Source organism: Nilaparvata lugens, chromosome 3 (assembly GCF_014356525.2).
Source record: "Nilaparvata lugens isolate BPH chromosome 3, ASM1435652v1, whole genome shotgun sequence".
Taxonomy (NCBI): Eukaryota; Metazoa; Arthropoda; class Insecta; order Hemiptera; family Delphacidae; genus Nilaparvata; species Nilaparvata lugens.
Window position 1 is genome coordinate 34,784,695 of NC_052506.1, and position 27,215 is coordinate 34,811,909.

Here is a 27,215-nt window from a genome sequence, read left to right on the forward strand (position 1 = left end):
TAATTTATTATTTTGGAAAATGGTGTTATATACCGCACAAAAAATAAATTTTAGAGCGGAGTCAGATAGGATAAACTCATCAGATTGAATAAACTATTATTATTCTGTGTAAAAATAAAATCAATAGTTTCTCAATTTACTTTTTTAGATTTAAATTTACTGCATTTACTTCAAGAGGAAACAGAAAGAGAAGGCTGTGGTTGGAGCAGCTGAGCAGTGAACATTTATTAATCAGCTGACGTAAAATAGGTTAGCAGTGAGTTAACAGTTAACATTTTATATTGTAATAAGATTAATAATTATTGTACTGTCATTCTCATAATTTTATCCTTTGTTATTGTCAAATAAATATTTTTAAAATGGTTAACTATGCTAGAATAGCGTGCGGATTCGTTTTTCTAATATTTGCAGTGTTTACCTTTAGGGATATATTTGGCGAAACAACTCCTGAAAAAGAAATTCCAGCTACCAAAGTTGCAGGTTTTAACAATAATGTTGGCCCAACGTTGAAGTTCCTTTTCTGGTTAGTATAATATTATTTTCAAATATAAAAAAATCACTTTCAAGCCTTCTTCACATTAATGCAATTTGCATGACGGCGACGATTTCAACCATTTAAACCAATAAAAGGTTAAAAATTCTCTCCTTCCCGTCGCCTCCATGCGGATCAGAGTGGTGTGTATAAGGTTTAAAACAACAAATATGGATAAATGAAAACAACAAAAATAGGCTAAAGTTCAGGTCAATACCGATATACTTCAAACCGATAAATAGTCATCAAATTTATTGTTGGGATTGATTTAGTACGCTATGGTATTTTGATCACAAAAATTTAACGGCGGCCACTGGGCCGCATACTGTACTCATTACAAATTTAAAAAAGTTCTACTAACCACACTTTGTTCAAGACTTTTCACTCACCTCTTGGCCTAGAATTTAGCCGGCTAGAGGTTAGGTTGAGTTATGTTTATTTTCAAAGGTAAAATACAGATTGGGTAGTTTAGGGTGTTAGGTTTTTGGTTTGTAATTGCAATAGGCCTATGCTAAAAGGGGTTGCGGTCCAGTTTGAGGTAAGCTTGTTGATGTTTCAAAGGTAAAAGTGTAGGTTAGGTTTTTGCTTTTAAATGGCTATAATATGCTGGAAGGAACTAGGGATCAGATTAGGCCTAGTACATCCATAAGTACTGTACCGACATATCTAAAGTTTAAAAAAACTATATGGCTGACAAGGTATAGGTTAAATGCATGCAAAATTGTGCTACTTTCAACTTTGATCATTTTAAAAATAATAGTGACCGCCGTTTAATTTGAGTGATCAAAATAACGTACTAAATCAATCGCAACCAAAAATTTGATCGGCAGTGGACCTAGATTTACGCCAAAAAATACTCTTTGAAGCTGGCATTATAATCAATAGAAATGGACAATGAAAAATGAAATAAAATTTCGTTCCTAAATTTGATTTATCAGATTCTTGCATTTTACCCTTGCATAAGAGTAACTTGCTCGAGATATAAGCTAATAAGTAGGTCTGCGTTAAATAAATTTATAAGAAAGTGTAAAGATAGTCCAGTATTATTAATACTTTATAAAAGCATAACGACAATCCAGATGAACTAAGAAACTAGGTACATGTCCATATCAATCATCCCTCCGAAAAATATTTAAAACGTGTTTGGCATTTGGTTTTGCTGAATTAAGAACTATTGAATGTGTGTTTTGTTGTTTGCCTCGAGGTTGTGAGATGGAGGAAGGGTTGGATGGAAATGCTCTTCTATTTCCGGAATAAAGCACCCTTGTTGTTGACAATCAAGCATCAATTCGTAATATTCTGTCCGATAAATAAATTATCCGTTCTCTGATGCACAGCATGGCTTTGGAATTGGAAGGTATCTGTTTACAGCTGTTTCAAAAAATGATAAATTATAACATAAAAGACTTTTAAAAGAGGGATCTTGCATCTGGTCCTGGCTGGTTTGAGCAAGGTATGCGTACCTCATGGAATCTTTCTTGAGAAGCTTGTAAGGTATGGACTTGATAGTTAGGTGCAGGGCAGGTGACCATCAGCTTACGTGTGAGCCCCACACACTGTTCGGTGAGGGACTCCCTACTCTTCCTGATAAATGATCAATAAACTTGAACTCCTTGGAATTGTGTTGTGACACTACAATTTACTTACGAGAGCGGACGGTGGAAGAAGAGAGATTCATTAATTTATTTTATAAATTACACTCCAATTTATTTTATAAATTACCAATTATAACATTGGTAGATAGAACACTAAGACAATCCTTGTGTTATTTTTCTCCCGAATTTGTTGTCCAAAATAAGCTTAGTTTTCCAGGCTAAATTTCTGTACTATTTTAGTCCAAAATAAACTTGTGAACTAGAATTTTTAATCTAGATAGATATAATTAATAAATGAATCAGGAATATTTTACTCAATTATCACTTGAGAATATTAAGTTATCTAAGAAAATGTTTTATCATTTAAGAATTACAAACTTCTATTGTTCTCTTCAAATGTGAGGAAGACTCTCAGTAACTAGTCTGTGGTTGCTGATTTTGCACAGTAGTAGAATTTGTGGCATTTGCCATTGACTCCAAGTTAACATGGATATGCCACATTGATGGTGTTTGCACCAGAATGGCATGGGTGGTAATTTGACTAAGAGCCCTTCTTATAATATATTCCGTTTACTTTGCCCTATTCCATTACCATCTTATTTATAGACTTTAGCTATGGAAGCCATCGGTGAGCTGTAAGAGTATACTGATGCTCCAAAATAAGGCAATAAATACATCCACACGGTCTTCAAAAAGTATATATATACTGTCTAGTCTGCTGCATGTCAAGAGTACACAGAGGGCAGTCATGTACTGAGGGCTGATATTCATGCACGCATTACAAGGAGGATAATTTAAATTTACATCCCAAGCTGCAGAACTAACAAGAAAAGGGACTCCACCCCTATTTTGCACCAGTCAATGTAAAAAACCATGCAGGATAAGTAAGTTTTTTAGAACAATGTCGAGATCTGGCTGGAGAGAGATCCATTCTACACAATATACAATTTTTTGATGTACATAAGGACTATAGTTTGACCTGCCATCTTACTTCTTGACGTCATCTATCCTATTCACTTGTCATGGATGAAGAAAGAGGAATTAAGGAATTATTTGGGGTAGTCAGTGCCTTGTTCTTAGTGAACAAACTTTCTCTGAATTAAAGGAAGACGTAAAATTTACTCCGCGCCCTGAACTGGAATCCACCAATTTTTGGATATTATGTGAAGCTGCTGGATTTCATGATTGATGTCACCTATACATGAAAATATTGAATCGGCAGAAACCAAAATCAGGCTTCAACTAAGGATTAATAGAGATCTCTAGAGATACACTAGATATATTCTACGGGATGCCAGAACATTTTCTTGAACAGGAGGGAAGTTTTGAGAGGAGGCTTCTGATGAAGCTTGTGCACTCTTTCCCACATTATAAAGTTTGAACTCCCAGTCAAGACCTAGTCAATACAATTTTTTTGTAACTATGGCTACCCAACTCTATCTTGAATTTTGTATTTCATGATGAAATTAATGTATTGTTGTGGGTTTCTTCACTAATAAAACACTTGAGGCGATTTATACTGATTAGATTTATTACTTACAACACTATAGGCTAACACACGGAGGTAAACTATAAACAACTAAAAACTGATAAGTACCTAATAAATTACACCGAATTATTACAAGCTTATGTTAAATAATATGAATAACTATCCAAGAATCAAATCAAATAAAATTGATTCATCAAAAACAATTAGGCTACATTACAAATTAGAATACTATAACAATTAATACAATTAAAACAATGAAGTTTTATGCATTGAATAATTTCTTAACAGGCAAAGATATTCAATGGATAAATATACATCCCATTATAATTGATATGTATTGGGGTATAAGCTATTAGTTGCTTGATATGATTACTATTTACAAACTTCATTCACTTTAGACACTTTAGATAGTTTACTTTGTGGTCTGAGGGCTTATCAGCTCTTTTGCAGTTGAAAAATACTGGAGGTTTATCAATGGAAGGGCAGGTTTTGATGTTGTGTCCTGTGATGGAGCAATGACCACAGATGTATTCTTTTTTACAATGTTTTGTGATGTGCCCATAGACTTGACATTTATAGCACCTTTGCACTGCATGGTAATCATTAACTCTACATGATGTCATATCTTAAATATTTTTTCTTATTAGTTATTGCTTTCTTAATTTCGGGTTTACATTCTACTACCCAATGCACGGAATCCTTGTTTTTCGGCCCTAATTTGAATGATGGCTTGCAACCTTCTTCAAATTTTTGTTTTTCTATCCCTGAATTGACAAAATTTTTGTTATATATTTCTTCAGTTACCTCTTTGTTAGTGAGATCAGATGGAACATCATAAACAATTATCCTGGGTTTTTTATTTTGGGGCTCAGTTATCTTGATTTGATCATTAATTACAGCTTTATTCTTCAATAATTTCTTTTTGTCCTCTAGAGAATCCAGAACAATGAGTAAACCTCCTCCTCTAACGAGTAGGCTACTGTCTTTTTTTATTTTAATGTTATCCTTTCTTGCGATTTTGGTTTTCAGTGTTCCTTTTATTTTTTCACTGTCTTGTTTCTCATTGCCGGTGGAATTTGAGGGTTTAATTAAGACTACCTGTTCTCTTGGAAGGATTTTCCTGACTTGATTATTGGACTGGGGGTCGCTTGAAGTAGTTGTATCATGTCTGCATAAGTAATAGGCCTGTCTTTATTTTTAATTTCCTGAACAGATTTGCTTATGTCCTGTAATGAGTCGTGAATTTTCGGATGCCCTAGAGAATCACTTATTTGGCTAATAGTATCTGCTCTCGTTTCTACTTTCACGATTACCAATGCTAATTTCTGAACTAATTATAAGAAATTATCATATTCGGCTCTGGAAACCTTGTTTTTTTCAAATTCTGACGTAGCCCATTCCTTGAATTCCGAAGAGATACTCTTCAAGTTCATTATGTCTGTGTTGAATTCACTCAGCATTAATTGTTCAACAGTTTCCATTTTACTGGTTGTTCTCGTACTTTGAGTCCTTGGTTTCCTGGAAAGCTATCCTCTTCTTCCTCCTCCTCGAATTGCGGGATCAGTCCATCCGGTGGTTTGGTTGGTGACCTCATCTATCCGACGATGATGACGTATGAAGATAGCTGCTGTATGGTTATGTTCCAGTGACCCACTTATTGATGAAAGATGATTGTTTTGAAAACTATCACTACGGTGAAACTAAACTACTAAGATGTTTTCTCTACGAGCGCTACTATAGGACTACGAATAGGACTGGAATAACTGTCACCAAATTTAATAAACTGTATAAGCAACTACAAAAAATCTTTCATCACTAGCCTGTCATGATTATTATCACTTTGTCACTAGTATGTCACGATAAGAGAAGAAACAAGCAATACCACTGTAGTTTGTTAACTGACTCGCCGACTGTAACACGCGCCATTTATATAAGCAACATAACCTTCGAGAAGGATCTGGAGGTGTCGAACGCCCGACCAATCAGTGTTTTGAACGCGCTTGTCATTGGTTGACGTCTCCCTGCACCAATATGAACTCACGAAAAATGTTCTAGAAGCCTCCTCTATGTTGTTTACTAGAAACCCCTCGCCTCCTGCCATCCCTCTGAAGGCCTCATCCACAACACTGGCCCATATGAATAAAGTTGAGCATTTGCTTCATTTTCTATGAATAAACGTGAGCAAAACCTTTTGCTATTTTTATAAAAAATAGTTTGAGCATTTGCTCAAAAGTAAAAGCTTTTGCTCAAAATTGTATGAATGAACCAGAGCATTTGCTCAACTTTTGAAGCTAATGCTTCAAAAAAGGTGAGTCTAGTCTAGAGCAGCTTATCACCTTTTGCTCATAGTAAAATGGCTCAACTAATTCGTATGAGGAAGAGAAAACTATACCAGATACGATCACAACCAATAGTTGAGAACTATAAAACTCTTTTTAGATTCAACCATGATATATATATCACCATTATCTCTACAAAAGATAGCTAGGCTACCTGTTATAAAGATAGCCATCACAAAATAGGAAATAGGCATTTAAGAAGATGAGAGTGTAGACGATTATAAGAAGGCTATTGATATTATAAGAATATGCTGAAGATTATTATAGAGATGCCATTTTTTCACGCTATTATTTCAAAATTCTAAACTCAACTAACCTAAAACTCTATTCATAAATAGAAAACAGAGCAGACGACGCAAACACAAGCGGTGCACCTTTAGGGCTTCCGTGAGCTATAAAAACAAATTAAGGCTACAAAAGCGAATCAGCTGATGAGAAATCTTTAAAATACGTGAGCATTTGCTCCAGAGTTCAGGAGCGTAAGGTAAGAGTAGAAGGTAAAGCTTATTCATATAAAAATGAGCAAATGCTTTTGCTTCTACCTTTTGCTCATGAGCAAAACCTTATGCTCCATGCTCTTGCTCATGAGCATTTGCTCTGGTTTTATTCATGTGGGCCACTGTCCCCTTCTTAAAACTGATCTGTCCCAGAACAGTCAAGATCCATACTGAAGGTGTGGAAAGCAATCAAGCTGGTTTCGATGGATCCACTGGTGTGGCTGCCCATGGATTGTAAACACTGGTCTCATTGGTCTCACAATCTCCCAGTCCAATCCATCATAGCCACAGCCGAGTCTGAGAATCCCAAGCTGCTCCACTCCCAGGAATTGGAGGTGAGTCCGTAGGTGCATTAGACTATGCCACAAGGCCTGATATGTGGATTCTTCCTTGGGTTGGTATTTTTGTTATCAAATAGAACAGATGTTGATTCTGATCCTGAAGATGAATTGCTTTTCCCACTGTTGGATTCTGAAGGTTCAGCTCATCCAATCTTCCAAACTTCCTCCTGAAGACCATAGTGATCCCTCGTGATACTCCCACATTCCTAGCTATGCAATGGGCCAATGCATAGCTCCTTTGCAGGGTGAACAGGTCCTGGCGACTGTCGGTGACATTCCCTTCTTCCTGTGACATCTCCAGATTGGCGATGAAATCTTCAAAGTCAGGACTGGCTGGTTGAAGAACCTGCACTTCTTGTTCTTGAGCTTCTTTTGCAGTATTGTCTTCATGATAGGGTGCCAGTCGGTTGAAGTGGACAATTCGTGGAGTACCCGTGGCTTCTTGATCATGTAGACCACATCGTTGATCCTTGTGACCACTTCATATGGTCCATCCCAGGAAGTTTGCAACTTGGGAGAGTATCCACGACGTCGTCGAGGGTTGTACAACCAAACCTTGTCACCAGCCTGGTATCCTCCATGGTCTGCTTTGATGTCATAACGTTACTTCATCATGACACTGGCATCCTGGATGTTTGTGTGGACAGTCTCATGAATTTCATCCATCTGTTTCCGGAGCTTGATGATGTAGTCTTCCCGTTCCAGGTCCTCTCCGGGCTTGCATCCATACTCCAGGTCACAGGGTAGACGCATATCTTGCCCAAGAATTATCTTCGATAACTTCGGTATGCCTAGGAATTAGTTCTGAACAGGATTCACATTCCACGTGGGCCTGTAGGTCCTCTAATACATCATTTCTTGTTTGCCATCAAAATGATCATTCATCTTAAAATACTTTGTATTTTTCAGTTATTCGTGTGGATACAGAAAAGTATTTGACGACTACACAACTATAATACAAGAGAAATATCCGGAAATCAGTATTCATGGTGGAAATTATGACCCTCCTAGTCATTTCATGTTACTTGTCAGAATTTTGGTAAGTTTTATTTCTCCACTCTTATTGTATTGTATCATTTTTATTTTTTGAATGTTTTTCTAATCATGAATGATTTTTTTTTGTTCTAAAATCAAATAGATTTTTGAATAATCAATTTCAGAAAAAAAATTATTTCTAAAAAATTTCCTCTAATCTTTGTTTAAATATCGGGGCACCGAGCTTTGCTCGTTATTTTTATTTATTGATAAACGAACACAATTCTTTAAAATGATCGTGTTTGTATTTTACAGCTGGCTATACGTCAGCTTATGAATTTTGGGGATGAGATATTTTGATTTTTCACAGACGCACTTTCTTATTATCCACAGACGACGAAAGTCTCAGCTGTTTTTCCAAGGATAAATTATCCTTTTAATGTCGTTCAGTGAGTTTTCCCAGTGCCTAGTGCAATAGTCCAGTTTAGTCCAGTCCCAGTTTTCCCAGACCTAGTGCAATCGAATTTTTATATCATAAACCTACTATGTTCCAAATTTCGTGAAAATCGTTAGAGCCGTTTTCGAGATCCGTTGGACATAAATAACCAAATATAAAAATACAGAAATTGCTCGCTTAATATAATAGGATACCACGTAAACTGGTAAACTTAATGGTAGTTTATTATGTCTGATGTGGATTCTACTGTTATATATCGTGGAATGTGAATTCTACTCTTGTATGTCTTTGAATATGGAGCTCTTAATTGGTTTTATTATATTTGAATATGGCTTTCAGAGCATTGCAAGAGTGGCACTAATAATCTGCATCATAAGTGGAGCAGACGTATTCAACTACTTGCGAATGCAGCAGCCATCGTGGTGGCATTGGTGCCTTGAAAACAAGTTGTATGCCTGCGTTTTCATATTTTTCATGTGCAATGCACTTGAAGGTCATCTCATTTCAACGGGAGCGTTTGAAATAACGCTAAATGGTAGGTACCTCTGTAATATTCATGCATTAGTAAACTCATTGTGACAAACTTAGAAAACTTACTTTTTTACATCTTAAGTTGTTAGATGTTTACATTTTTCCAAGTGTTTTTATTCTATCTTAAACATATATTATTACAACTGTTGTCATTACTGTAGAATTCCTATAATTACAGATGGAAATAGAACCACAGCTTTGTATAAATAGATGCAGAAATGATAAATATAAATAAATGCAGATATATAAAAGCTTATGGTTAACAGCATCTAATTTGGAATTTCGTTAAGTAATATTTATTTATATAATTTGCTGAGAAATGTCAGTTCCTTGTCTCAACCATCTGTTACTTTCATATTGTGTATTAGATAACCTAACTTTAGTTGTAGTGAAGTTGATGTTGTGGTAGATATCCGTATTGAATAAAGCGACTAGAAATTGACACAGCCATTTACAAAAAGATTTTTGAGAAACTAGTTTTGGTTATATACCATTATCATACATAATGAGTCATATGTATGGGAACCCTTCAATAAGTTGGAGACTAATATGTATTTAAAAGCTCATAATAAAAATATTGCAACCTCCTAAACCTCAATAAGTTGGAGACTGTTGTAGATGTAATACTGTAACTTTCAGGATAAGTTATTGGTCGAATACTCTACCTTTTGACGTTAAACTGAATTTCAATCCTTCATAAGTGGGTGACTTTAGGAGGTGTAACTCGAATATTTTAAATGTAAACACCCATTGTGTGGTACATAATTTTAAAGGCCTTTTTGAAACAAGAAAGCTGGCATCAATAAAAATGCACTATGATACTTGTATCCAAAATGGCGGCTGATTGAAGTTTTAGTTCTAAAAGAAATGAGGGGTCGTAACTCAAATTCTTTCAATGTAAACACCCATTGTTTAGTACATCATTTCAAAGGCCTCTTTAAAACAATACAGATTGCATCATCAATAAACATTTTGTATAATACTTGTATCCGAAATGGCTTGTATCCAATCATTTCTTTAAAAACTAAAACTTCAATAAGCTGCCATTTTGGATACAAGTATCATAGAACATTTTTATTGATGTCATCTTTCTTGTTTTAAAATGATGTACCACACAATGGGTGTTAGCATTTAAAATATTCGAGTTACAACCCCTAAGTCACCCCCTTACGAAGGGTTGATATTCAGTTGTACATCAAAAGGTAAAATATTCGTCCAGTAACTTATCCTGAAAGTTACAGTATTATATCTACAACAGTCTTCAACTTATTGAGATTACCATATTTTCATTATGAGCTTTTACTTTATTCTCCGATCAAGGAAAACATTCAAAATATATCATAAAAATAGGATTATTGTTAAAAGTTCTTAGTAGGATTAATAGTTATGACCCTACTTATGATCTTATGACTCAGTTTCAAAAAACTTTGAACCATGGGGTTGTCATAGAAACTTACATCTTTCAAAGAAAAGCTCCAGCGTTTGTATGGACGAGTACAGTGGTAGGAGGGGTCGCATCTGAAGGGTCATACATTTTAGTAACTGTTGAAATATGATTAAAATAAACACCAGCTCTTGTTCACGATAGTTGTCATCTTCATGGTTAGGTCCTGCCTTTTTAGAATGTCCTCTTCTTCTAAAGTGAAAGAGGACTAGAGCAATATTTGAAATACTTTTGTTTTTACTGGATTTTACTACCCTTAAATTAGTAGCTTTCTCTGAAGCACCCTTCATAATCAGCAATCAAGAAATTAACAGTGTGTGCTAAAAGAAGCACTGATCCTGTGTTATTTATTGTCATATACCGCTATTACGATGTGTTTGAGATACATCTAGTTTTCACTAGTAGCCTGACTAGTTCAGAATAGTTCATGAACATTCACAGCTAACAAATCCAAAACCAATGTTGTTGTAATGCAGAATAACTTTCTATAGTTTGATTTCAAATGGTTGTGTTTTGTTGCAGACATGCCAGTTTGGTCGAAACTTGAAACTGGAAGAATTCCTCAGCCACCAGAATTGTTCCAAATCATCGACAATCAGATGCGATTTGATGATCAAATTGATATTAAACGAGGATTTGCAAAACTGTAACGTTGATCATCCGCCTTTTCATGTGCTAAAACGATAAAGTATGTGTTTCATAACAGGTGTACATCCATGAATATTGCTGGCGTTCATTCATTAATAAGTATTGACAAATATATTATGTTATCCTTTAAATGTAACGCCACTAAATTGACTATTTGTCAATAATTTATCTTTATAAATCGATTATAAAAACTCGAAATTTGAAAAATCGAATGCATTTTCGAAGATGTTATTATTTTTTGTTTTTTGTATGTTTCTGGTTATATTTTGATTGAGAATATTTATAGTTTTATTTAAGTTTAGATAATCTATTAGTGAATTGACTGCAAAGTTGATAAATATATTTATTGGTAGACGTTTTGTTATGAAATTATATCATAAATGAATATCCCTTTTGAAATTTTCTAGTAATGGAAATTGAACTATTGTATTAATCGTAATAGTCATTAGCTTCAAAGTGAAGCTTATAAGCGTTGAGCATTATTTAGTGATCTAGTTCAAGTTTAGTTTTGGGTGATGGATGTTAAAATATTCAATGATATCATTCCCTAATCATTTATATAATGAGCAGTTTCATGCCTGTACGTACAAGCTCTGCCACAGTTTACCCGACTATATCATTTTGAAACCCCAATGCGAGTGATTAAAATATATCATCGAACGTATTTATAGTTTTGTTGAGATACTTAATCGAGTATTACTTTAGACCATTGAATGATATCATCAGTTGCTTGTACAGGATTCTTCTGCAAGAAATACCTCAGATTATGTTACTTTCCTTTTTATAGGATCAGTTGTTACTATTATTAAGTTCTTATAGATAATTACATATTTATATAGTTTTATTATTGTTGTATTGTCAGCCCTTTTATTTGGTTTCCCTAGATGTTGAAAATTAAGAACGAATGTTTCTACTCGGTTTGGTTGAATTGCATGTTTGACTATTGTACAGAAACCACATTATTATATTAGCTTTAAGTCGTAAGCATAATTTATTTATTTTTTCCGTGCCTCATCTGATTTTTCTAGTTTTGATACTGCTATCAGGAAGTGAGTACTTGTTCGCAAAGTACAGAAATGCTTCACTTTCAAACATACTGATTCATTTAGCTTGAATTACTCAAAATAGTTTTTTTTGTAATTGTTCAAAATTTTCATATTCATTTTATCAATGTCTACAGATAGATTTGATAAAATCTTTTATAACCACTACTTCTAGCTGTTATCAGGCTTATTGACTCATCCAGAACATGAAATCTATACTCGAAATAAAAAAAACGATACATTGATACATAAAAACACATGAAATGATTGGAATTAAAAAAAAAACGGTTTATAGCCCTTACTATTCCATTCCCAAGTTTTGATTGAAAATTAGCCCAAAAGAGGTTAGTGTTAAGAATCATGCTTTTTAAATTAAATATTCTACTAAAACGATTTTAGTTGATGGTGTTGTTTTACAATTTGACAAAGTTTTTTGATTTTTTAAACTAGTTGGTTGGAATCTAGTCAGATCCTAATGAATAAAAACAATTCGCCCCCAGAATTTGTGTGTAGTAATCCTCATAGATGTTTGATTTGTGTGAGATGTATGTTCACATATTATATGTGAGGAAATGAAGCTGTGACAAGCTGAGCACTAGAAGATGGTCCCAAACACATTAAGCTGCGTACAGACTCGAGCACCACGAGCACGCGCATTTCACTTTTTATCAACTAATTATATCTGTATTCATACAGAAACTGTAAGGTACAGATATAATTAGCGTAGCATCAGCTGATGAAAAGTGAAGTGCCCGTGTTCGTGGCACTCAAGTCTGTACGCATCTTTTGATGTTACATCATTGTTGTGCAAAATTGAATGTTGCTCTGGCCATTTGCATTCGGTAGTCGTTCAACTTGCTTGCATAAGTGTGCTGATAACCCCCGTTAGTCAGCACTTTTGAATTGATTCAGATGAAGATACACCAATTAATTGTACTTCTACTGCTAAAGCGGTTGTTTCCACAACTTAGAAGAACGATCGAGAAAAATCTAGTACCATAACAGAAGATGGTCGCAAGAAAATCGTTGCAGAGACCACCAGAGGCAGTGTTGCTCTTACTTATCCACAGTCACTTCCTAAGTGACCATGACTACATCCAGAGTAGTCCATAGAAATAGACTAGATTCAGAAGTGAGCAATCTTCCACTGAGTCTATGCCACCCATCTGTGAACCCACAGTCAATAGGACTAACAAGGAAGCTCTTAACAAAACGTTCAGTTGCAGAGAGGTAGCTTCTGCAGCATCAGTTACAGCATTTTTGTTCTTGTTAATATCCTCATTTTTGCTCATTTTTCCCATGGGTTAACAACTGAATGACATGAACCCACTGGGTAATAACACACATCTAAATCAGAACTATCGCTAGGGAGAACCAGTGAAGGTAGTTTCGATCATTTCAATAGTCTGGATAAAAATGCTTAAAAACCCTTGAATTATTTATTACTTTTCCAAAACGTTTTCTACAAGAAATGCAGCAAAGTCTATTTGTGTGTGTTATGTAGCATATACGAACATGATTATTTCAATATCTGCTTGAAAGTGACTATTTTAATGATTTTAAATGAGTTTCCAAGATAAGAAACTTATGTGAGACCATTTTAAGGTCGTACCTTATAAAATTAATATAGATTATATATGTATTCAATGTGATTTTATAAAACTAGATTCATCACATATTTCAATGCTTTCTGTAATTTTCCTAATAACTTGAATTTTTCCTTATTTTGGCACTAGAAAAAGTTTTTTCTAATGTTCTGACATGTCATGTTTTTGTTATTTGTTGTAAATACAGTGTATAATAATATATTAGTTTCGTTGTAGTTCATCTGTGTGTCGATTATATTTTATCTCTTCCAAAGTGTGTCTATCAATTCAACCCTCTTTTGTTCATATTAGCAATACTGTATTGATAATTAAAATTAAATTTGGTACAGTATTTTTAAAAATAAAAATGAAATTAAAATAGTACACTTTTTAAAACACCTTCTACTTCTTTTGAAGTTGCCCTTGTCATTTACAGTATTTTTAATATTATTATGTACATAGTTATACGCTATAGATTATTATAGTTCCACGTTATAATGTGTTATAGTTATAATGGCAGTGGGGAAAGATAGTAGATCAGAGTTTCCGATTTTCTGCCTTGCCACTGCCTTATAAAAGATGTCTTATAAAATTTAAAAGGAATAAATCATAGATGATGAAGATGAATGTAATACGGGATTAGGTTTTCTTATGTTGTTTTGTCCTATTCCCTCATCACATTCATTTTTGCAATTGCGAATGGATAGAGAATGGAGGAATAGATTCTCCTTCTCCTCTTTCTTCTTTTCCTTTTTCTACTTCTCCTTCTCATTCTTCTTCTTCTTTTCCCTTTTCTCCTTCTTCTCAGCTGATAATATTGTCACGTTTTACACGTGATCAGCTGATTGAAATATATTGTATTTGCTGGGCCATACAGCTGGAATAATCGCATCTCTCTTTTATTAGTGGTACATAACAGATGATGAAAATTGCAGTCTTGTATTAGCTGTTCCTGGAAGGATAGATTTCTCCTTTTTATGTCCTTCAGCGACTTTCCCAGGAATGAGACCCTGTGCAATCGGAATTTTATATCAAGAACCTCCTATATTGCAAATTTCATCAAAACCGTTAGAGCCGTTTTCGAGATCCGTTGAACATATATAAATTGCTCACTTAATAATAGGATTCATTAAATATTATGTTAATTATAATCCTACATTGTTAGAAAAAGATCTGGCAACGTTGAGGAGCTAGAAAAGGATAGCGTTATCTGCTTTATTAGAATGATAGACAAGACAAGGATAGCTACACAATAATTAATCAACGACTGCCATTATAACGTGGATTTCACTATAGGAATGAGATTTGAGATAAATATTATAATAACAAGATAAACCAATGATTGAAGCAGCAGAGTCCCGTCTAGTTTGTTATTTCTATAAATAATACAGTATGTGTAATGAAGCAGGTTACTTTAGTCCTGTCTAAGCCACTACCTCCATAAACAAAGCCGTAGTGCATTCGTGTGACGTCAGCACATGTATACTACACCAATAAAAATTTGTTGATTTCAGCTGATCTATATCAGCTAGTGTTTTCATTGGTGTAGGAGCCCTACCTGTGCTGACGTCACACGAATGCACTACGGCTTTGTTTACGGAGGTAGTGTAGTGTAGTGGCTAAGCTAAGCTCCAAGGAGGATCCTCCTTGCTAAGCTCGGTATCAGGCCTGCCAACGATCCTTTGAAGGTGTCATCGAAATTCCAAGTCATTCTGATGCTGAGTTTTAAAAATGACTTTGGTTTAGTTCTAAAGACTCACCGTTGGCAGCTCTGCTCAAGGATGTGCTCTCTTTTTCAAATTTATTTTTTATTAATGAATTGAAAGTAAAAAAGGGTACTTTGATTTTTAATTTTTATGCCATAAGTTTTAGACTTGACACTGGGGAGCAACACCAAGAGAAATGCACTGTTTTAACGGCGCATGCGCTTTATATTCAATCGTACTTCATAGCCGCTCTTTCATGAGCTGTCTCATGGTCTCATAGATAGAGCGCGAATTCGAGCGAGACTACTACACCTCAGTACTTAACATTCATTCATTCTGCATTCATAAACTGATGCACTAATGTGTGTATAGGGCATTCCTATTGCTTTCTCTCTTAAATAAATAAGTCTTTCATAATTTGAAAATTGAAAATACTAATAATTATTGTACCTGATAAAACTGAAAATTCAGTTGAAAAATAACGAAAATAACAACTAATTATTCTGAATAAATAAATTGGAGATAAAAGAAAGGTTTATGATGTTAAATATTGTCTACAACTAAAATAGTTGTTGATTAATTTTCATGATTATAAATATTGACAACTAAAATTGATGTTGATTTAATAGTTGAGTTATCTGTAACATTGACAGTAATTTTTTTGGAATTCGAATGCCATCAGGAAGAGCACTAAGGCCCGGTTGCACTAAGTGGTTGAAATTTAATTGTACACTTCTTAACCTTCCATTGGCAAAAAAAAATTGTGTCGCCCAAACGGTGTCGCTGTCAGTGGCTTTTTATGGAACTATGATTGAATACATAGCACATGCGCCGTTAAAAGGTGAATTTCTCTTGTGTTGTGTCACTCCCCAGTGTCAAGTGTCAAGTCTCCCTCCTATTAGTATTCAATTAATCTCAATGGGATGATATTGTCAGCCCATATGTTACAGCGAAATGCAAATCAGATGGCTTACAATCAATAAGATTTAGTGAGAGATAATACACATTATTGCAGATGACTAACCATGCTACTTTTTAATGGCTAATATTTCATAAAAAATACTCCTAGACCAATTATTATTAGATCCTATAGTGAGAAGAAAAACGTAAATACGAATAACTAAATTCTACACATAAGAAGGTAATACCATTACAGGTAAACTTTTCCAAACATATTCAAACAACTTTAATTAAACTTTGTACTGAATGATTCACAAAATGTTATAATTCCAATATGGTTAATAATTAATTAAAATGTTGTTAATAATCAAATCTTACAGGCCAGTTAAAACGTGACGTGCCCAATACATACCGGTATATAGTTTGATTCACTTTATACTGTCAGCATTCTTCATAAATAACATACTTACTTACTTACTCCTCAGCGCTACAGGTCGTTACAACCCTTGGCCTCCCAGACATAGCCCCTCCATCTCTCCCGATCCTGTGCCTGCCTTCTCCAGTTACGAACTCCAAGCGTCCTTAAATCATTCTCCACATCATCCGTCCATCTACTCCTAGGCCTACCTCTTATTCTTCTACTGTATAGCCTTTCCCTCCATATACATTTTGCAACTCTTTCATCATTCATCCTTACCATATGTCCTATCCATCTAATCCTGCCAGCCTTGATAAATCTGACGATATCCTCACTGCCCAAGAAACGCTCAATTTCACAATTTTTTCTCCGTCTCCAGTGTCCATTTTCACACACAGGGCCAAGGATCCTTCTTATCACCTTTCTTTCAAAAATTCGTAGCCTTTCCATGTCACCAGCATTAAGTACCCAAGTCTCAGAGCCATAGCATACTACAGGCCTGACTAATGCCTTATACAACTTCACCTTTGTAGCTCTTGATAGTAGTCGAGACTTGAATAACTTTATACTTGCATAGAATGACCTGTTACCTGCCATTATTCTATTTTGTATCTCAGCTGTGATCTTACCACTACTTGTCACAAGCGTTCCCAGGTATACAAAGTCATCCACCTGCTGAAATGTGTAGGGTCCAATTTTCATATTTCTAGTAGCTCCTCTAACTACGGCTGGTGACACTCTTAAATACTTTGTCTTGGCCTCATTGATTTTCAAACCCATTGGCACACTATTGTTCACCAGTAGAGTGAAAGCTTCTCTCAAGGCCGGCACAGTTCTTGCTATTATGACCAAGTCATCTGCGTATCCACAGACCTGCCACAATCTATTCACAACAGTACTTTCATGTGCAATGTCCTTTACTGCCTCGTGCAGAGCTAAATTGAACAACAATGCCGAGAGAGCGTCTCCCTGCCTTACTCCATACTTCACAGGAAAACGCCTTCCAACAGACTTGCCTATCCTTACCCTAGAGTATGTCTCGTTCAGGGTAGCCGACACCAGCTTAATTAGTTTTGATGGCAAACCGTTATTGTTCATGGCTTCAAGTAACTTCGTTCTGCAAAGACTATCAAATGCTCTTTTATAATCCACAAAAAGCAAGTGTAGAACTATGTCATGCTCTATGCACTTCTCCATTGCCTGCCTCAATGTAAAATCTGGTCAACTGTGCTTCTGCCTTTCCTGAAACCCCCCTGGTAATCGCCCAATATCGCCTCAGCATATGGGATGAGCCTTTGCAGAAGTATATTTGTGAACAACTTGTATACAATGCTAAGCAGAGAAATGCCTCGATAATTATCACAAATCATTTTATCTCCCTTTTTTAAATATCATAAATAACATAATTGGTTTTTATTTAAGCAGTATAACATCAATGTTTTTTATTCAACTAAATGCTGAAAGTTTTCTTTGAGTTCACCAGTGCTATTGATATTAACATATTGATAACTTACTGTAGTATCAAATTTCAGTATTGATACTATTCACAATAAAACTGGAATATATGAATAATAACTTCCGGTAGCTAAACTAGTTGACTATGTACCAAACTAAAACTGAAAGATTTACACTAGAACTCAATAGTTACTACCGTATCAATAAAAGTGAAAACTAGTGAATAACAGTAAAGTACAAGTTTAATGTAAATTACGCTGTATTTATGACTGCTTTTTTTTGACCGAGCGAAGTGAGGTCTAAGATTCGAGTCGACGGTTTGGCATTTCTCTTAATGTTTAAATGTTTATATGTTGCGCATCTACGGCGAAACGCGGTAATAGATTTTCATGAAATTTGACAGGTATGTTCCTTTTTAAATTGCGCGTCGACGTTGTAACGAATCAAATTCTGATGGATAAATAAAAATCCCTACTTGAAAGAAATTTATAGGTCTAAGTGGAATAATAGGCTAATATCGCCAAATGCGATATTGTTTTTGAAGATTAGATAGTATCAGGTATCATGGCTAAATTTATAACGGCCGAATAGAAATGGAAATAATTTGCTACTCATATATTATATAAAGTATTGGAAATTTGAGGTTAGGCGTAAAATATCTATTGATCGGCGACATAATGATCGATTGAGTCGCATAACGTAAAATCTAGCCAGACACCTTGGCAGAAATTTATTGTAACTAAATGGTATGCAACTAGAGGAACCAAAAATGCACATGGCTAAATGTTATAAAGTGAGAAACAACCTATAATCATTAGAAAATTATATTGCATGTAAAAAATGTACTAAAAAATCCAAGATAAAAATAATTTAATGTATTAAGGAAGTAGGAGGTTCGTAAATGCATGTATACTGTAACAATTTGCATGAACCAATCAAATGGTAGCAATTGATGGGCGGTAATAGTGAGCAGATTCAAATATATTTGTATATATTTCTATAAATGATAAGAGTTTATAAATTGTTGTTGTTTAGTTTATGTTTTGGATATGGCCCGAAGACAGATATAATGTTAGATGGGTGACATAAGTAATAATTTAATAGATTGGCACGAACTATTTGAGCCTTGAATGGCGTAGTAACGAATTATTTAAATGTTATGCAAATTTGCAAGTTGGAAATGAAAATTGTGAAAAAGAAAGTAGAACTTCCCCACTTGCCTGCCAACCACTACCATGGAATGTCACCAAAATTTGTAGAGCACAATATCTTTTACCGTACTGTACCTTTTTAATGACTTGAAGTTAAATCAAATTATTAATTTTCCATAAGACTTTGTGATGCTATAGTAAAGCAAAAGTCATTTAAATATTTTTTAATCCCTTGGAAGAGACGACTTCGGCCACCAAATATCCAGGACTACCAGGAATTCGGATCGCCATCAGCAACTTATAAAAAATCCAGCACGTGAGTGACAAATAGTTGAAAATAGAATAGGGCGCCCTCAGTGCTTCGAATGAAATAAGAAATAAAAGCTAGCTTGTCGGAAAGGTTTTAAAAATTAAGAAATTAATAAAAATACTTGCACAAGTCTTAAAAATGGCATAAGAAATATTTTATTGAATAGGAACGAGTCAATTTATATATCAAAGGATACACCAATTGAAAGAATATTAAGTTCTAAGCTAATAATACAAATGTTCACATGATCATTGATTTTATAATGTAATTTGTAATGATATAATGTAGCTCTGGTTCATTGGATAAATTGATTTATCTATTTCCATCAGGTGCCGAATCTTGCACCCTGAGATATATATATATTTATTGGAAACTGTAGAAATTAATATATATTTAATTGTTGATTTGTCAATTTATCATGCTCTGATTTGGGAAGTTAATATATAAAGTAGGATTGTCCAAATCGACAAGCAACAGCAAGTTGATGTCAAAGCTACATGCAGATAAATGCATATGATCAATGAAGTGAAAGCACATGGTAAAGTTTCGTGCTATAGAACTAGAAAATAGTACTGATCTGTGATATTTTATTTGATTTCGTTTCTTGTTTCATTGTATATTTGTTGCTCTATATATTTTTCCTTTGATCTAACTTTGAGATTATTTGTTTAATATATGTATCAAATTTTTCATGGTGTACCATTCATTTTATTCCCCAATACCATAGGATATAAATTATATTTATATATATTTTTATAAATTATCAATATTAAAATTATTGCAAAAGCTCCTGTCTGAGCCTATTAAGATTTTAGTGAGATTATACCCTAGAAAACCCACGACCAGATTTTATAGTTATTAAGCTAACTCTCATGCTCTACCGATTGACGCCAAGCAGGAGGCTAAGCGTTATTCCATCGAAAATAACGTGACAACGTATATACAAGGTTTTTGGAAATTTTGCATTTCAAGGATAATATAAAAGGAAAAAGGAGCCTTCATATGCCAATATTAGAGTAAAAATCAGACTATAGAATTATTCATCATAAATCAGCTGTCGAGTTGATTATAAATCGCATGCCATGACGCATGCAATTCAATATTTCAATGTAACTTGATGAAAAATCCGCAGCTGTGCATGCCTCATTGAATGCAATTTTTATGCACTATCAAAATTAATAGAATGCAAAGAACTTATAACAGCTTGTCTAGGCGCCTAGATGTTTTTTGGTTTATTGCAATGCATTGGTTTATCAAGATTGTTTTATGGGTTAATCTGAAATTATAATAGTATAACCAGAGAAAACTTCTATAATCTTGTATTCTGTGGTATAACGTTGTCTACTAACGCTTGACTTGACGACTCCTCGGACAAAGGACCGTTGAGAGGACTGAAGAACAGGCTTTTACAGCTTATCAACTTTTTCATGTCACGTTTTTAGATTCTTGAAAAACTTTTAACTTCATTTTATTCATACAAGTTGAATGAACTTAAAATATTTAACATCATTAGAATCGGTGATTCATTCGCTATAAGTAAAGAGAATTTCAAAGTTCTAGGTTAATCTTGAGGGGATTAAACAAGATGTATTATTTGTAGATACAGTAAATAAATTGTATGCTCAGTGTGATTACGTTTTTACTACACGTGACGTCACGCTGGCGTTCCCCTCACCACTTTGAATCTTACACCTGTGAGTGATCAACCTTCTGTCTACTAACGTTGACATGAAGCGTCAGACGTTTTTGTACTGTCGGTGGACCAGTCATCAGGGCAGAAAGCTCTTTGATTGGCTGATTATAAGATAATTGAGATGGTGTTTGGTGATCAGCTGATAATCAGTGAATCAGAGAGCTTCCTTCCCTGTTAACTTGATCGCCGCCAGTACAAAAAATCTGGTGTGGCGCACTCACACAACTTACCTTGCCGTTATGAAAATTGATCACCTGACGCTAGTGTTCACGCGCATCTCAAGTCTACTATTGAGCCAAGATCTAAGCCAGCTGGTAGCAGCAACAGGACAATAACGCTGGAGACACACGAGGTCTCTCTTTATAGTGAATGATTTAATAGAATCATAGAGAAACAATATTTATTTTCAATTTTAGGTGAAAATGTTACAGAACATTAATTGTAGAGATTTTCATGCTCAATCTTTTCCATTTGAATTATTTTGTTTAAATTGTATCTGAAGCCTGATAATTGGGAATCTAAAATCATACTTTGCATAGATGGGGCGGAGCTCCTGAAATTTCTACAGATATGGGACTTGTGGCAGTTGATAGAGCTTATCAATGACTATTCTAGGTATGATTTTGATCGAAATCGTTGGAGCCGTTTTCGAGAAAATCACGAAAAACCCTGTTTTTGACAACATTTTCGCTATTTTAGCCGCCATCTTGAATTGCATTTGATCGAAATTGTTCGTGTCACATCCTTATAGTGTAAGGATCCTTATAGTCATTCCGTTAATTGGGAGATGAGATATCGTGTACACACACACACACACACACATACATACATACAGATCAATACCCAAAAACCACTTTTTTGGACTCAGGGGACCTTGAAACGTATAGAAATTTGGAAATTGGGATACCTTAATTTTTTCGGAAAGCAATACTTTCCTTACCTATGGTAATAGGGCAGGGAAAGTAAAAAGCGCTTTAAAATGGCTTGTCCCAAACTGTATGTTTGAGAACCTTATCTTAAAGATCTACAGCTAATTGCGGACAATCTTAAAAAATGAGGTGTCAATCAATTTGTTATTAAATTTACTAATAAAAAGTAATTCTTGTCTTTTAGTAAAATCAACGATTTTTGTTATGAATACAGTTTTAAACGACGCCATTTTATTCTATTTATTTGAAAAATTGTTAGCCTAATATTTTCTTTAGCTTTGTATAAATATGGTTAAGTCCACGTTATAATTATTGTAGTAGATAAAAATAGAAAAACAGCGTTGCCGATTTTCTGCCTTGATAAATTATATTTCTACAATGTTGAAAACGGATTTGGCAACGTTGCGGAGCTATAGAAAGATAGCGCAATCTGTTTTGTTGAATGATAGACAAGGATAGCAACACCAATGTTAATCAAATACTGCCATTATAACGTGGACCACACTATAGTTTTGTCATAGATTTTTGTGAAAAATTTTACTTCTGTATCTATGTTCAGTCATTATTTGGAAATAAATAGTAAGTGGGAAAAATTAAGTAAAAAAAAAAACAAAATTGGGTCAGAGTGAGTATACTTTTGTACATTTTAAAAATTATATTTAGGTACGGTATGTTTTTTACACAGGAACAATGCCCTAGAACATTAGTAATCTGTATTACTAGTATTATTATTAGGCTAAGAATTTTTGAAATTGTACTTCTTAACCAATTTTTTCATGCAAAATTTCCTTATGCTAGATACAGACTGGCCCAAAAACCTCGTATTTCTGGCTATTTTCTATTTTACAGTTATTTCCGCCAAATCCTGTAATCGGACAGAAAAATTCGCTCACGCCTTTTTTTTAGATTATAAAATTCTGAATAAATTGAAATCATTCGGAGCTCTCCATCTCCAATGAGTACTGAGTTACAATTTTTCAAAAATGAGTAAAATTTAAATAAAATATCAATTTTTATGAATTCAGTTTTGAATCAACAATATGTTCCGACTTTCACAATTCAAATGTATAATTCAAAATCCCTCTAGGCGCAATTTTGTGCTCTACAACCTGAGACTGGGTAGAGCGCTCTATCTCATATATTATACAATTCGACCAAAAAATGGCCCAGCCACAACATTCGAAGTGAAAGTTTCACTTTAACGCCAAACTGTTCTTTACAACCACTATATTGTTCAGTAAAAAGCTGTACTATTTGGATTTCCAGGTACACCTGCTAACAATGCTCCTTGCATTTTGAAAAACACCAACATTTTCTGCTTAAAACATCATCAACAACTTCATTCTCCTTGTTCAAAATCTCAATGTGAGGACAATAAAGTTGGTGATGATGGTTGAAGATGAAAACCTGGTCTCTGGTTGTAGAGCACAAAATTACGCTCAGAGGGATTTTGAATTATACATTTCAGTTTAGATAATCGGAAAATATTGTTGATTAAAAATTGAAATCAATCAAATTTTATTTTTTCTTGAAACTTCACTCATTTTTGAAAATTTCAACTCAATACTCATTGGAGATAGTAAGCTCCGATTATTTTAATTTTTTCCGAAATTTATAATCTGAAAAAAATGCGAGCAAATTTTTCTGTCCGATGACTGAATTTGGTAGAAATAGCTGAAAAATGGAAAATGAACCGAAAATAAAATGTGTTTGGGGCCACTCTGTATCTAACACTAGGAAGTTGTTCTAGACTTCTCTTACGTATCCAAATAATATACTGAAACATTAGAGCTACAATATATTGCAATCACCAATGTATATAGTGACTGGACTATGATGTTTTGAAGGTTCAAAGGTAGGTTAGGAAGGTTTAATTTTTCTTTCAAATGACATTTTTTCATCATTCGGAATACAGTGTACAGTTATCATCGTATAATTGTCATAAATTTTGATGAAAAACATACAGCTTCACTTTTGAAATTGTTATTCAAGAATATTACTATTCTCCAAATGGACCCCTTTCTGAGTAACACACCGATCCACGGACCGGAAGAATAAATATTTTCGTAACAAATATTAGTTGTTTAAACCCCGATATTCATTTAAAAACACTCTGTATAATGCACATTTCTTGCAAATTAAATCTTACATACTAATTTCAGATTGACTATGAAGAACTGTCAATTTTTTATTGCTTAAATGGTTCTTTTGATTTTTTTAACAGGAAATCCGTTAATATTTTTGTATTATAGAAAACGTAACATTGATAGAGCTTTCTGAGAGTAGAATTTTTCTTAAATTATATTCTATAAAAGCCACACCTAAATCTGATTCACATAGGTTTTGAATAATGCTATTTTTTGTTTTAGAAACGCAAAAATGGATAGAAATAATGAACTCTCAATTTTTTCAACAAGAGAACTACAGTTTTCAAAAGTGGAAGACGAAATTTTAACATCAATGAAAAACGTATTGTCTTCCTACTCTGATACAGAAGCTGTTAATAAAATGAAGGAATTTGTGACAAACAGCCAAGAGAGAGCTTTCCATGTGAACCGCGCCTGTGAAATGATTTGCGAACTGACTCATTGTGCCGCTAACCAAAGACAATTGCTGTTCGTCTACAACCCATCATATCACTCACAACAATTCAAACTTCTAATTCATTTATTCGATTATTTCAGCTCTTCATCAGAAAACATTACAAAGATAGCTGTATTTCTCACTCTTTTCAGTGCCGAACATTCAAAACGATGGCAGATACTTGCTAAGCTAGTTTCCATGGCTATATCAGTTGATAACGCAGACATTTTATTTCTAACCTCAATCCTGGGGTGTCAGTTATCAGTAACTTCTGAATTTTGTTCTCTTATTGTGGATCGCACCATTTATGATTTCATATTCCTCTACCCAGATAATATTGGTAAATTGAAGACGCTACCCTTATCCGTTCCCACGTTTTGTAATATTTTCATAAGAACAGTAACTGAAATGTATGGTCGGATAGACGGCACTTCAAAATGGACAAACGTACCAAACATTATCTTGGAAGTGCTCATAGAATGGATAGAAAAGTACAGCTCGCAGCTTACATCTATGATTGATGTTGACAACAAACAGCCTAGGCCTACGACAATTGGTCAAACAATGTGTTCAACTCTTTCCCCTTATCCAGTTTTAGTGAAATGGATTGTGCTATCGTCTCTTTACGAGGACAACGAAAAATCTCAACAACTATTTGTGAAATTGCATAATTCAGTTTGTGGATCGTTAGTGAAGTTGAGAGAAGGCTTCAACAGGAAATTGATTCCAGCAAGCACATTTATTTTCATCATAGAGAGAATAAAAACCGTTATAGAACTGGGAACATCGCACGAAAAACTTGATGACTGCCTCATACGTCTATCTCAGGTTGTTCAAGTCAGCATGCATTCCAAAGCAATCTATGGTGATTTTCACAACTTGCCAAAGGAATTGGATGATCTTCTCAGTCTTAAACCTAACAGATTATTACATATTATAGTTGAATGTTTGAAGAATGAAATGTTGACACCATAAATTAGATTATATTAGACATGGTCTATTTATTCATAAATCCAATCTTGTTAAGTTAAACAGTGAGATGAATTAATATAAAACCGAATGAATGATCTTTTCAGCTATTTATTTAGATGTAATTTAGTTATCTTAAATAAAGTATTTTAACTAAGAAAATTTCTCTAAAGTATTTTCTCGTTAAGTTATCTTAGATAAAAGCAATTCAACTAATAAAGTTCTCTCAAATAAAGTATCTCTTAAGAGATTTGTTCTGCACAGTTGTTGAGTTGATCAAAGAAAACTCAATGTTCAGATAGATGATATCGAGGTGGATTCTATCAGGAGAAAAAGGAAATTATATAAGACCTATTCTACTTTCATTAATTACTAGAAGGAGAAGGAGAATAGGAATTCTGGAAAACAGTAAAAAGTTTAAAGGCTCGAATATCTTAATTTCAGAGGACTATCAGGAAGATTTTCAACGAATTAGGAGAAGTCTAAGAGAGAAAAAGATTGGAAGCAAGAAAAGATGTGAGATTCGCCATTATTAAATATGACAAATTGGTCGCCTACTAAGGTAGGCTGCTGACAAGACTGTTCATCTTGAACATATCAACTTCTTCAGAGACAGAATGGAGAGAGAGAGGTGAAACGTAGATTAATCGTGATTAATTTCACGAACCGATTAGAGAAGCCTATTTCTCGAAAAAGTCTTCTCTAATTGGTTCTCATGAAATTAATCACGATTTAAATTTCACTGACTTTTGTGCAACCGGGCCTTAGTACCTTATTAAAAATAATTGCTATTTTTTAAAGTACAATTTTAAAATTCCGACTGTTTCCAAATAATTCTTTTTAAGACAAGGTTAAAGCGATTCTTTGAAATTTGAATTCAACTATTTGAGAATGAATTATATTCAGTGTAGTTGAATGATAAATTAGGTAGTTGGCAAATAAATTAACAATTTTATTATCGAATAAATAATCAGCTAGTGAATCATGAGACCCAGGATGGTTTGTATAAGGATACATTTTGTAGCTTTTTCAATTTGATTGAGTCCCACAGCCAGTCGACCACAATGGGCTGACCCGAAATGTCGTTGCAGTCCTCTCCTTCTCCCTCTTCCGAGACCACGGTGTGTGTCGCTCTTTCCAACGATCCGTTCACTAGTTTCCCACCAAAACTGAGCAAAATAGTCAAGGAAGTCGCCACACCCACACATCATCACATTATTAGCAACTCTACTAGAAAAAGTATCTCAAGAGCTGTAGAGAATACTGAATAATTAGTATTCTACCTTAATACTGGTTGATATTTATAATAGAAAGATAATAGTTGTAGCCTGAGTTTTTTTGACAATGGTATGACAAATACCTGGTTTAATTTTGAATTGTGTTCAATAAGATCACATTGATTTTACACAGCTCCAATCAAAGAAAGCATGAGACCTATGGTAGAAATCGTCGCACCCGTTAGCATAATATCTAAACTCTTTCATTGAAAGGGTAACTGCTCATTCCTCTACTAACTGTTAGTCACGAGCTTTCTCCACTCATGGTAAAAAGAGTATAATACTATGAACAGCTCATATAGAAACTACAAGATTACAAAAAAACTAAATATAGTTAAAAAAATAAA

The 27,215-nt window shown here is 34.2% G+C and overlaps 3 protein-coding genes across 4 annotated transcripts in view; 2 read left to right on the forward strand and 1 right to left on the reverse strand.

The window, feature by feature from the left end:
• The first annotated feature begins 188 nt into the window (after nt 1-188).
• LOC111050058 (thioredoxin reductase-like selenoprotein T homolog CG3887) lies at nt 189-13,859 on the forward strand. The gene is made up of 4 exons (XM_022336296.2): nt 189-523; nt 7,703-7,832; nt 8,565-8,760; nt 10,723-13,859. The coding sequence occupies exons 1-4, from the start codon at nt 360-362 to the stop codon at nt 10,848-10,850; spliced, it is 618 nt and encodes a 205-aa protein (XP_022191988.1). The 5' UTR covers nt 189-359; the 3' UTR covers nt 10,851-13,859.
• A 2,226-nt stretch (nt 13,860-16,085) lies between these two features.
• On the forward strand, nt 16,086-26,272 carry LOC111058281. Of its 2 annotated transcripts, none has more exons than XM_039423616.1 (2): nt 16,086-16,339; nt 24,409-26,272. In XM_039423616.1, the coding sequence occupies exon 2, from the start codon at nt 24,419-24,421 to the stop codon at nt 25,595-25,597; it is 1,179 nt and encodes a 392-aa protein (XP_039279550.1). In that variant the 5' UTR covers nt 16,086-16,339; nt 24,409-24,418; the 3' UTR covers nt 25,598-26,272. The 2 variants fall into 2 exon arrangements, with proteins under 2 accessions (XP_039279550.1, XP_039279549.1); XM_039423615.1 differs by having other exon boundaries at nt 16,086-16,324.
• LOC111050056 (DNA ligase 3) overlaps nt 23,836-27,215 on the reverse strand; it is a 36,721-nt gene continuing 33,341 nt past the window's right edge. Inside the window, exon 16 of the mRNA XM_039423613.1 lies at nt 23,836-26,760. Within this exon, the coding sequence (XP_039279547.1) occupies nt 26,574-26,760 (187 nt within the window). The 3' untranslated portion in view covers nt 23,836-26,573. The remainder of the gene's footprint in view (nt 26,761-27,215) is intronic.

Excerpts from the sequence above, each read along its gene's own strand:
- LOC111050058 (XM_022336296.2), top strand. The coding sequence starts at position 360 with ATGGTTAACTATGCTAGAATAGCGTGCGGATTCGTTTTTCTAATATTT. Across the intron at positions 7,833-8,564 it reads TGTTACTTGTCAGAATTTTG|AGCATTGCAAGAGTGGCACT; the intron begins GTAAGTTTTATT and ends TATGGCTTTCAG. Across the intron at positions 8,761-10,722 it reads GTTTGAAATAACGCTAAATG|ACATGCCAGTTTGGTCGAAA; the intron begins GTAGGTACCTCT and ends GTTTTGTTGCAG.
- LOC111058281 (XM_039423616.1), top strand. The coding sequence starts at position 24,419 with ATGGATAGAAATAATGAACTCTCAATTTTTTCAACAAGAGAACTACAG.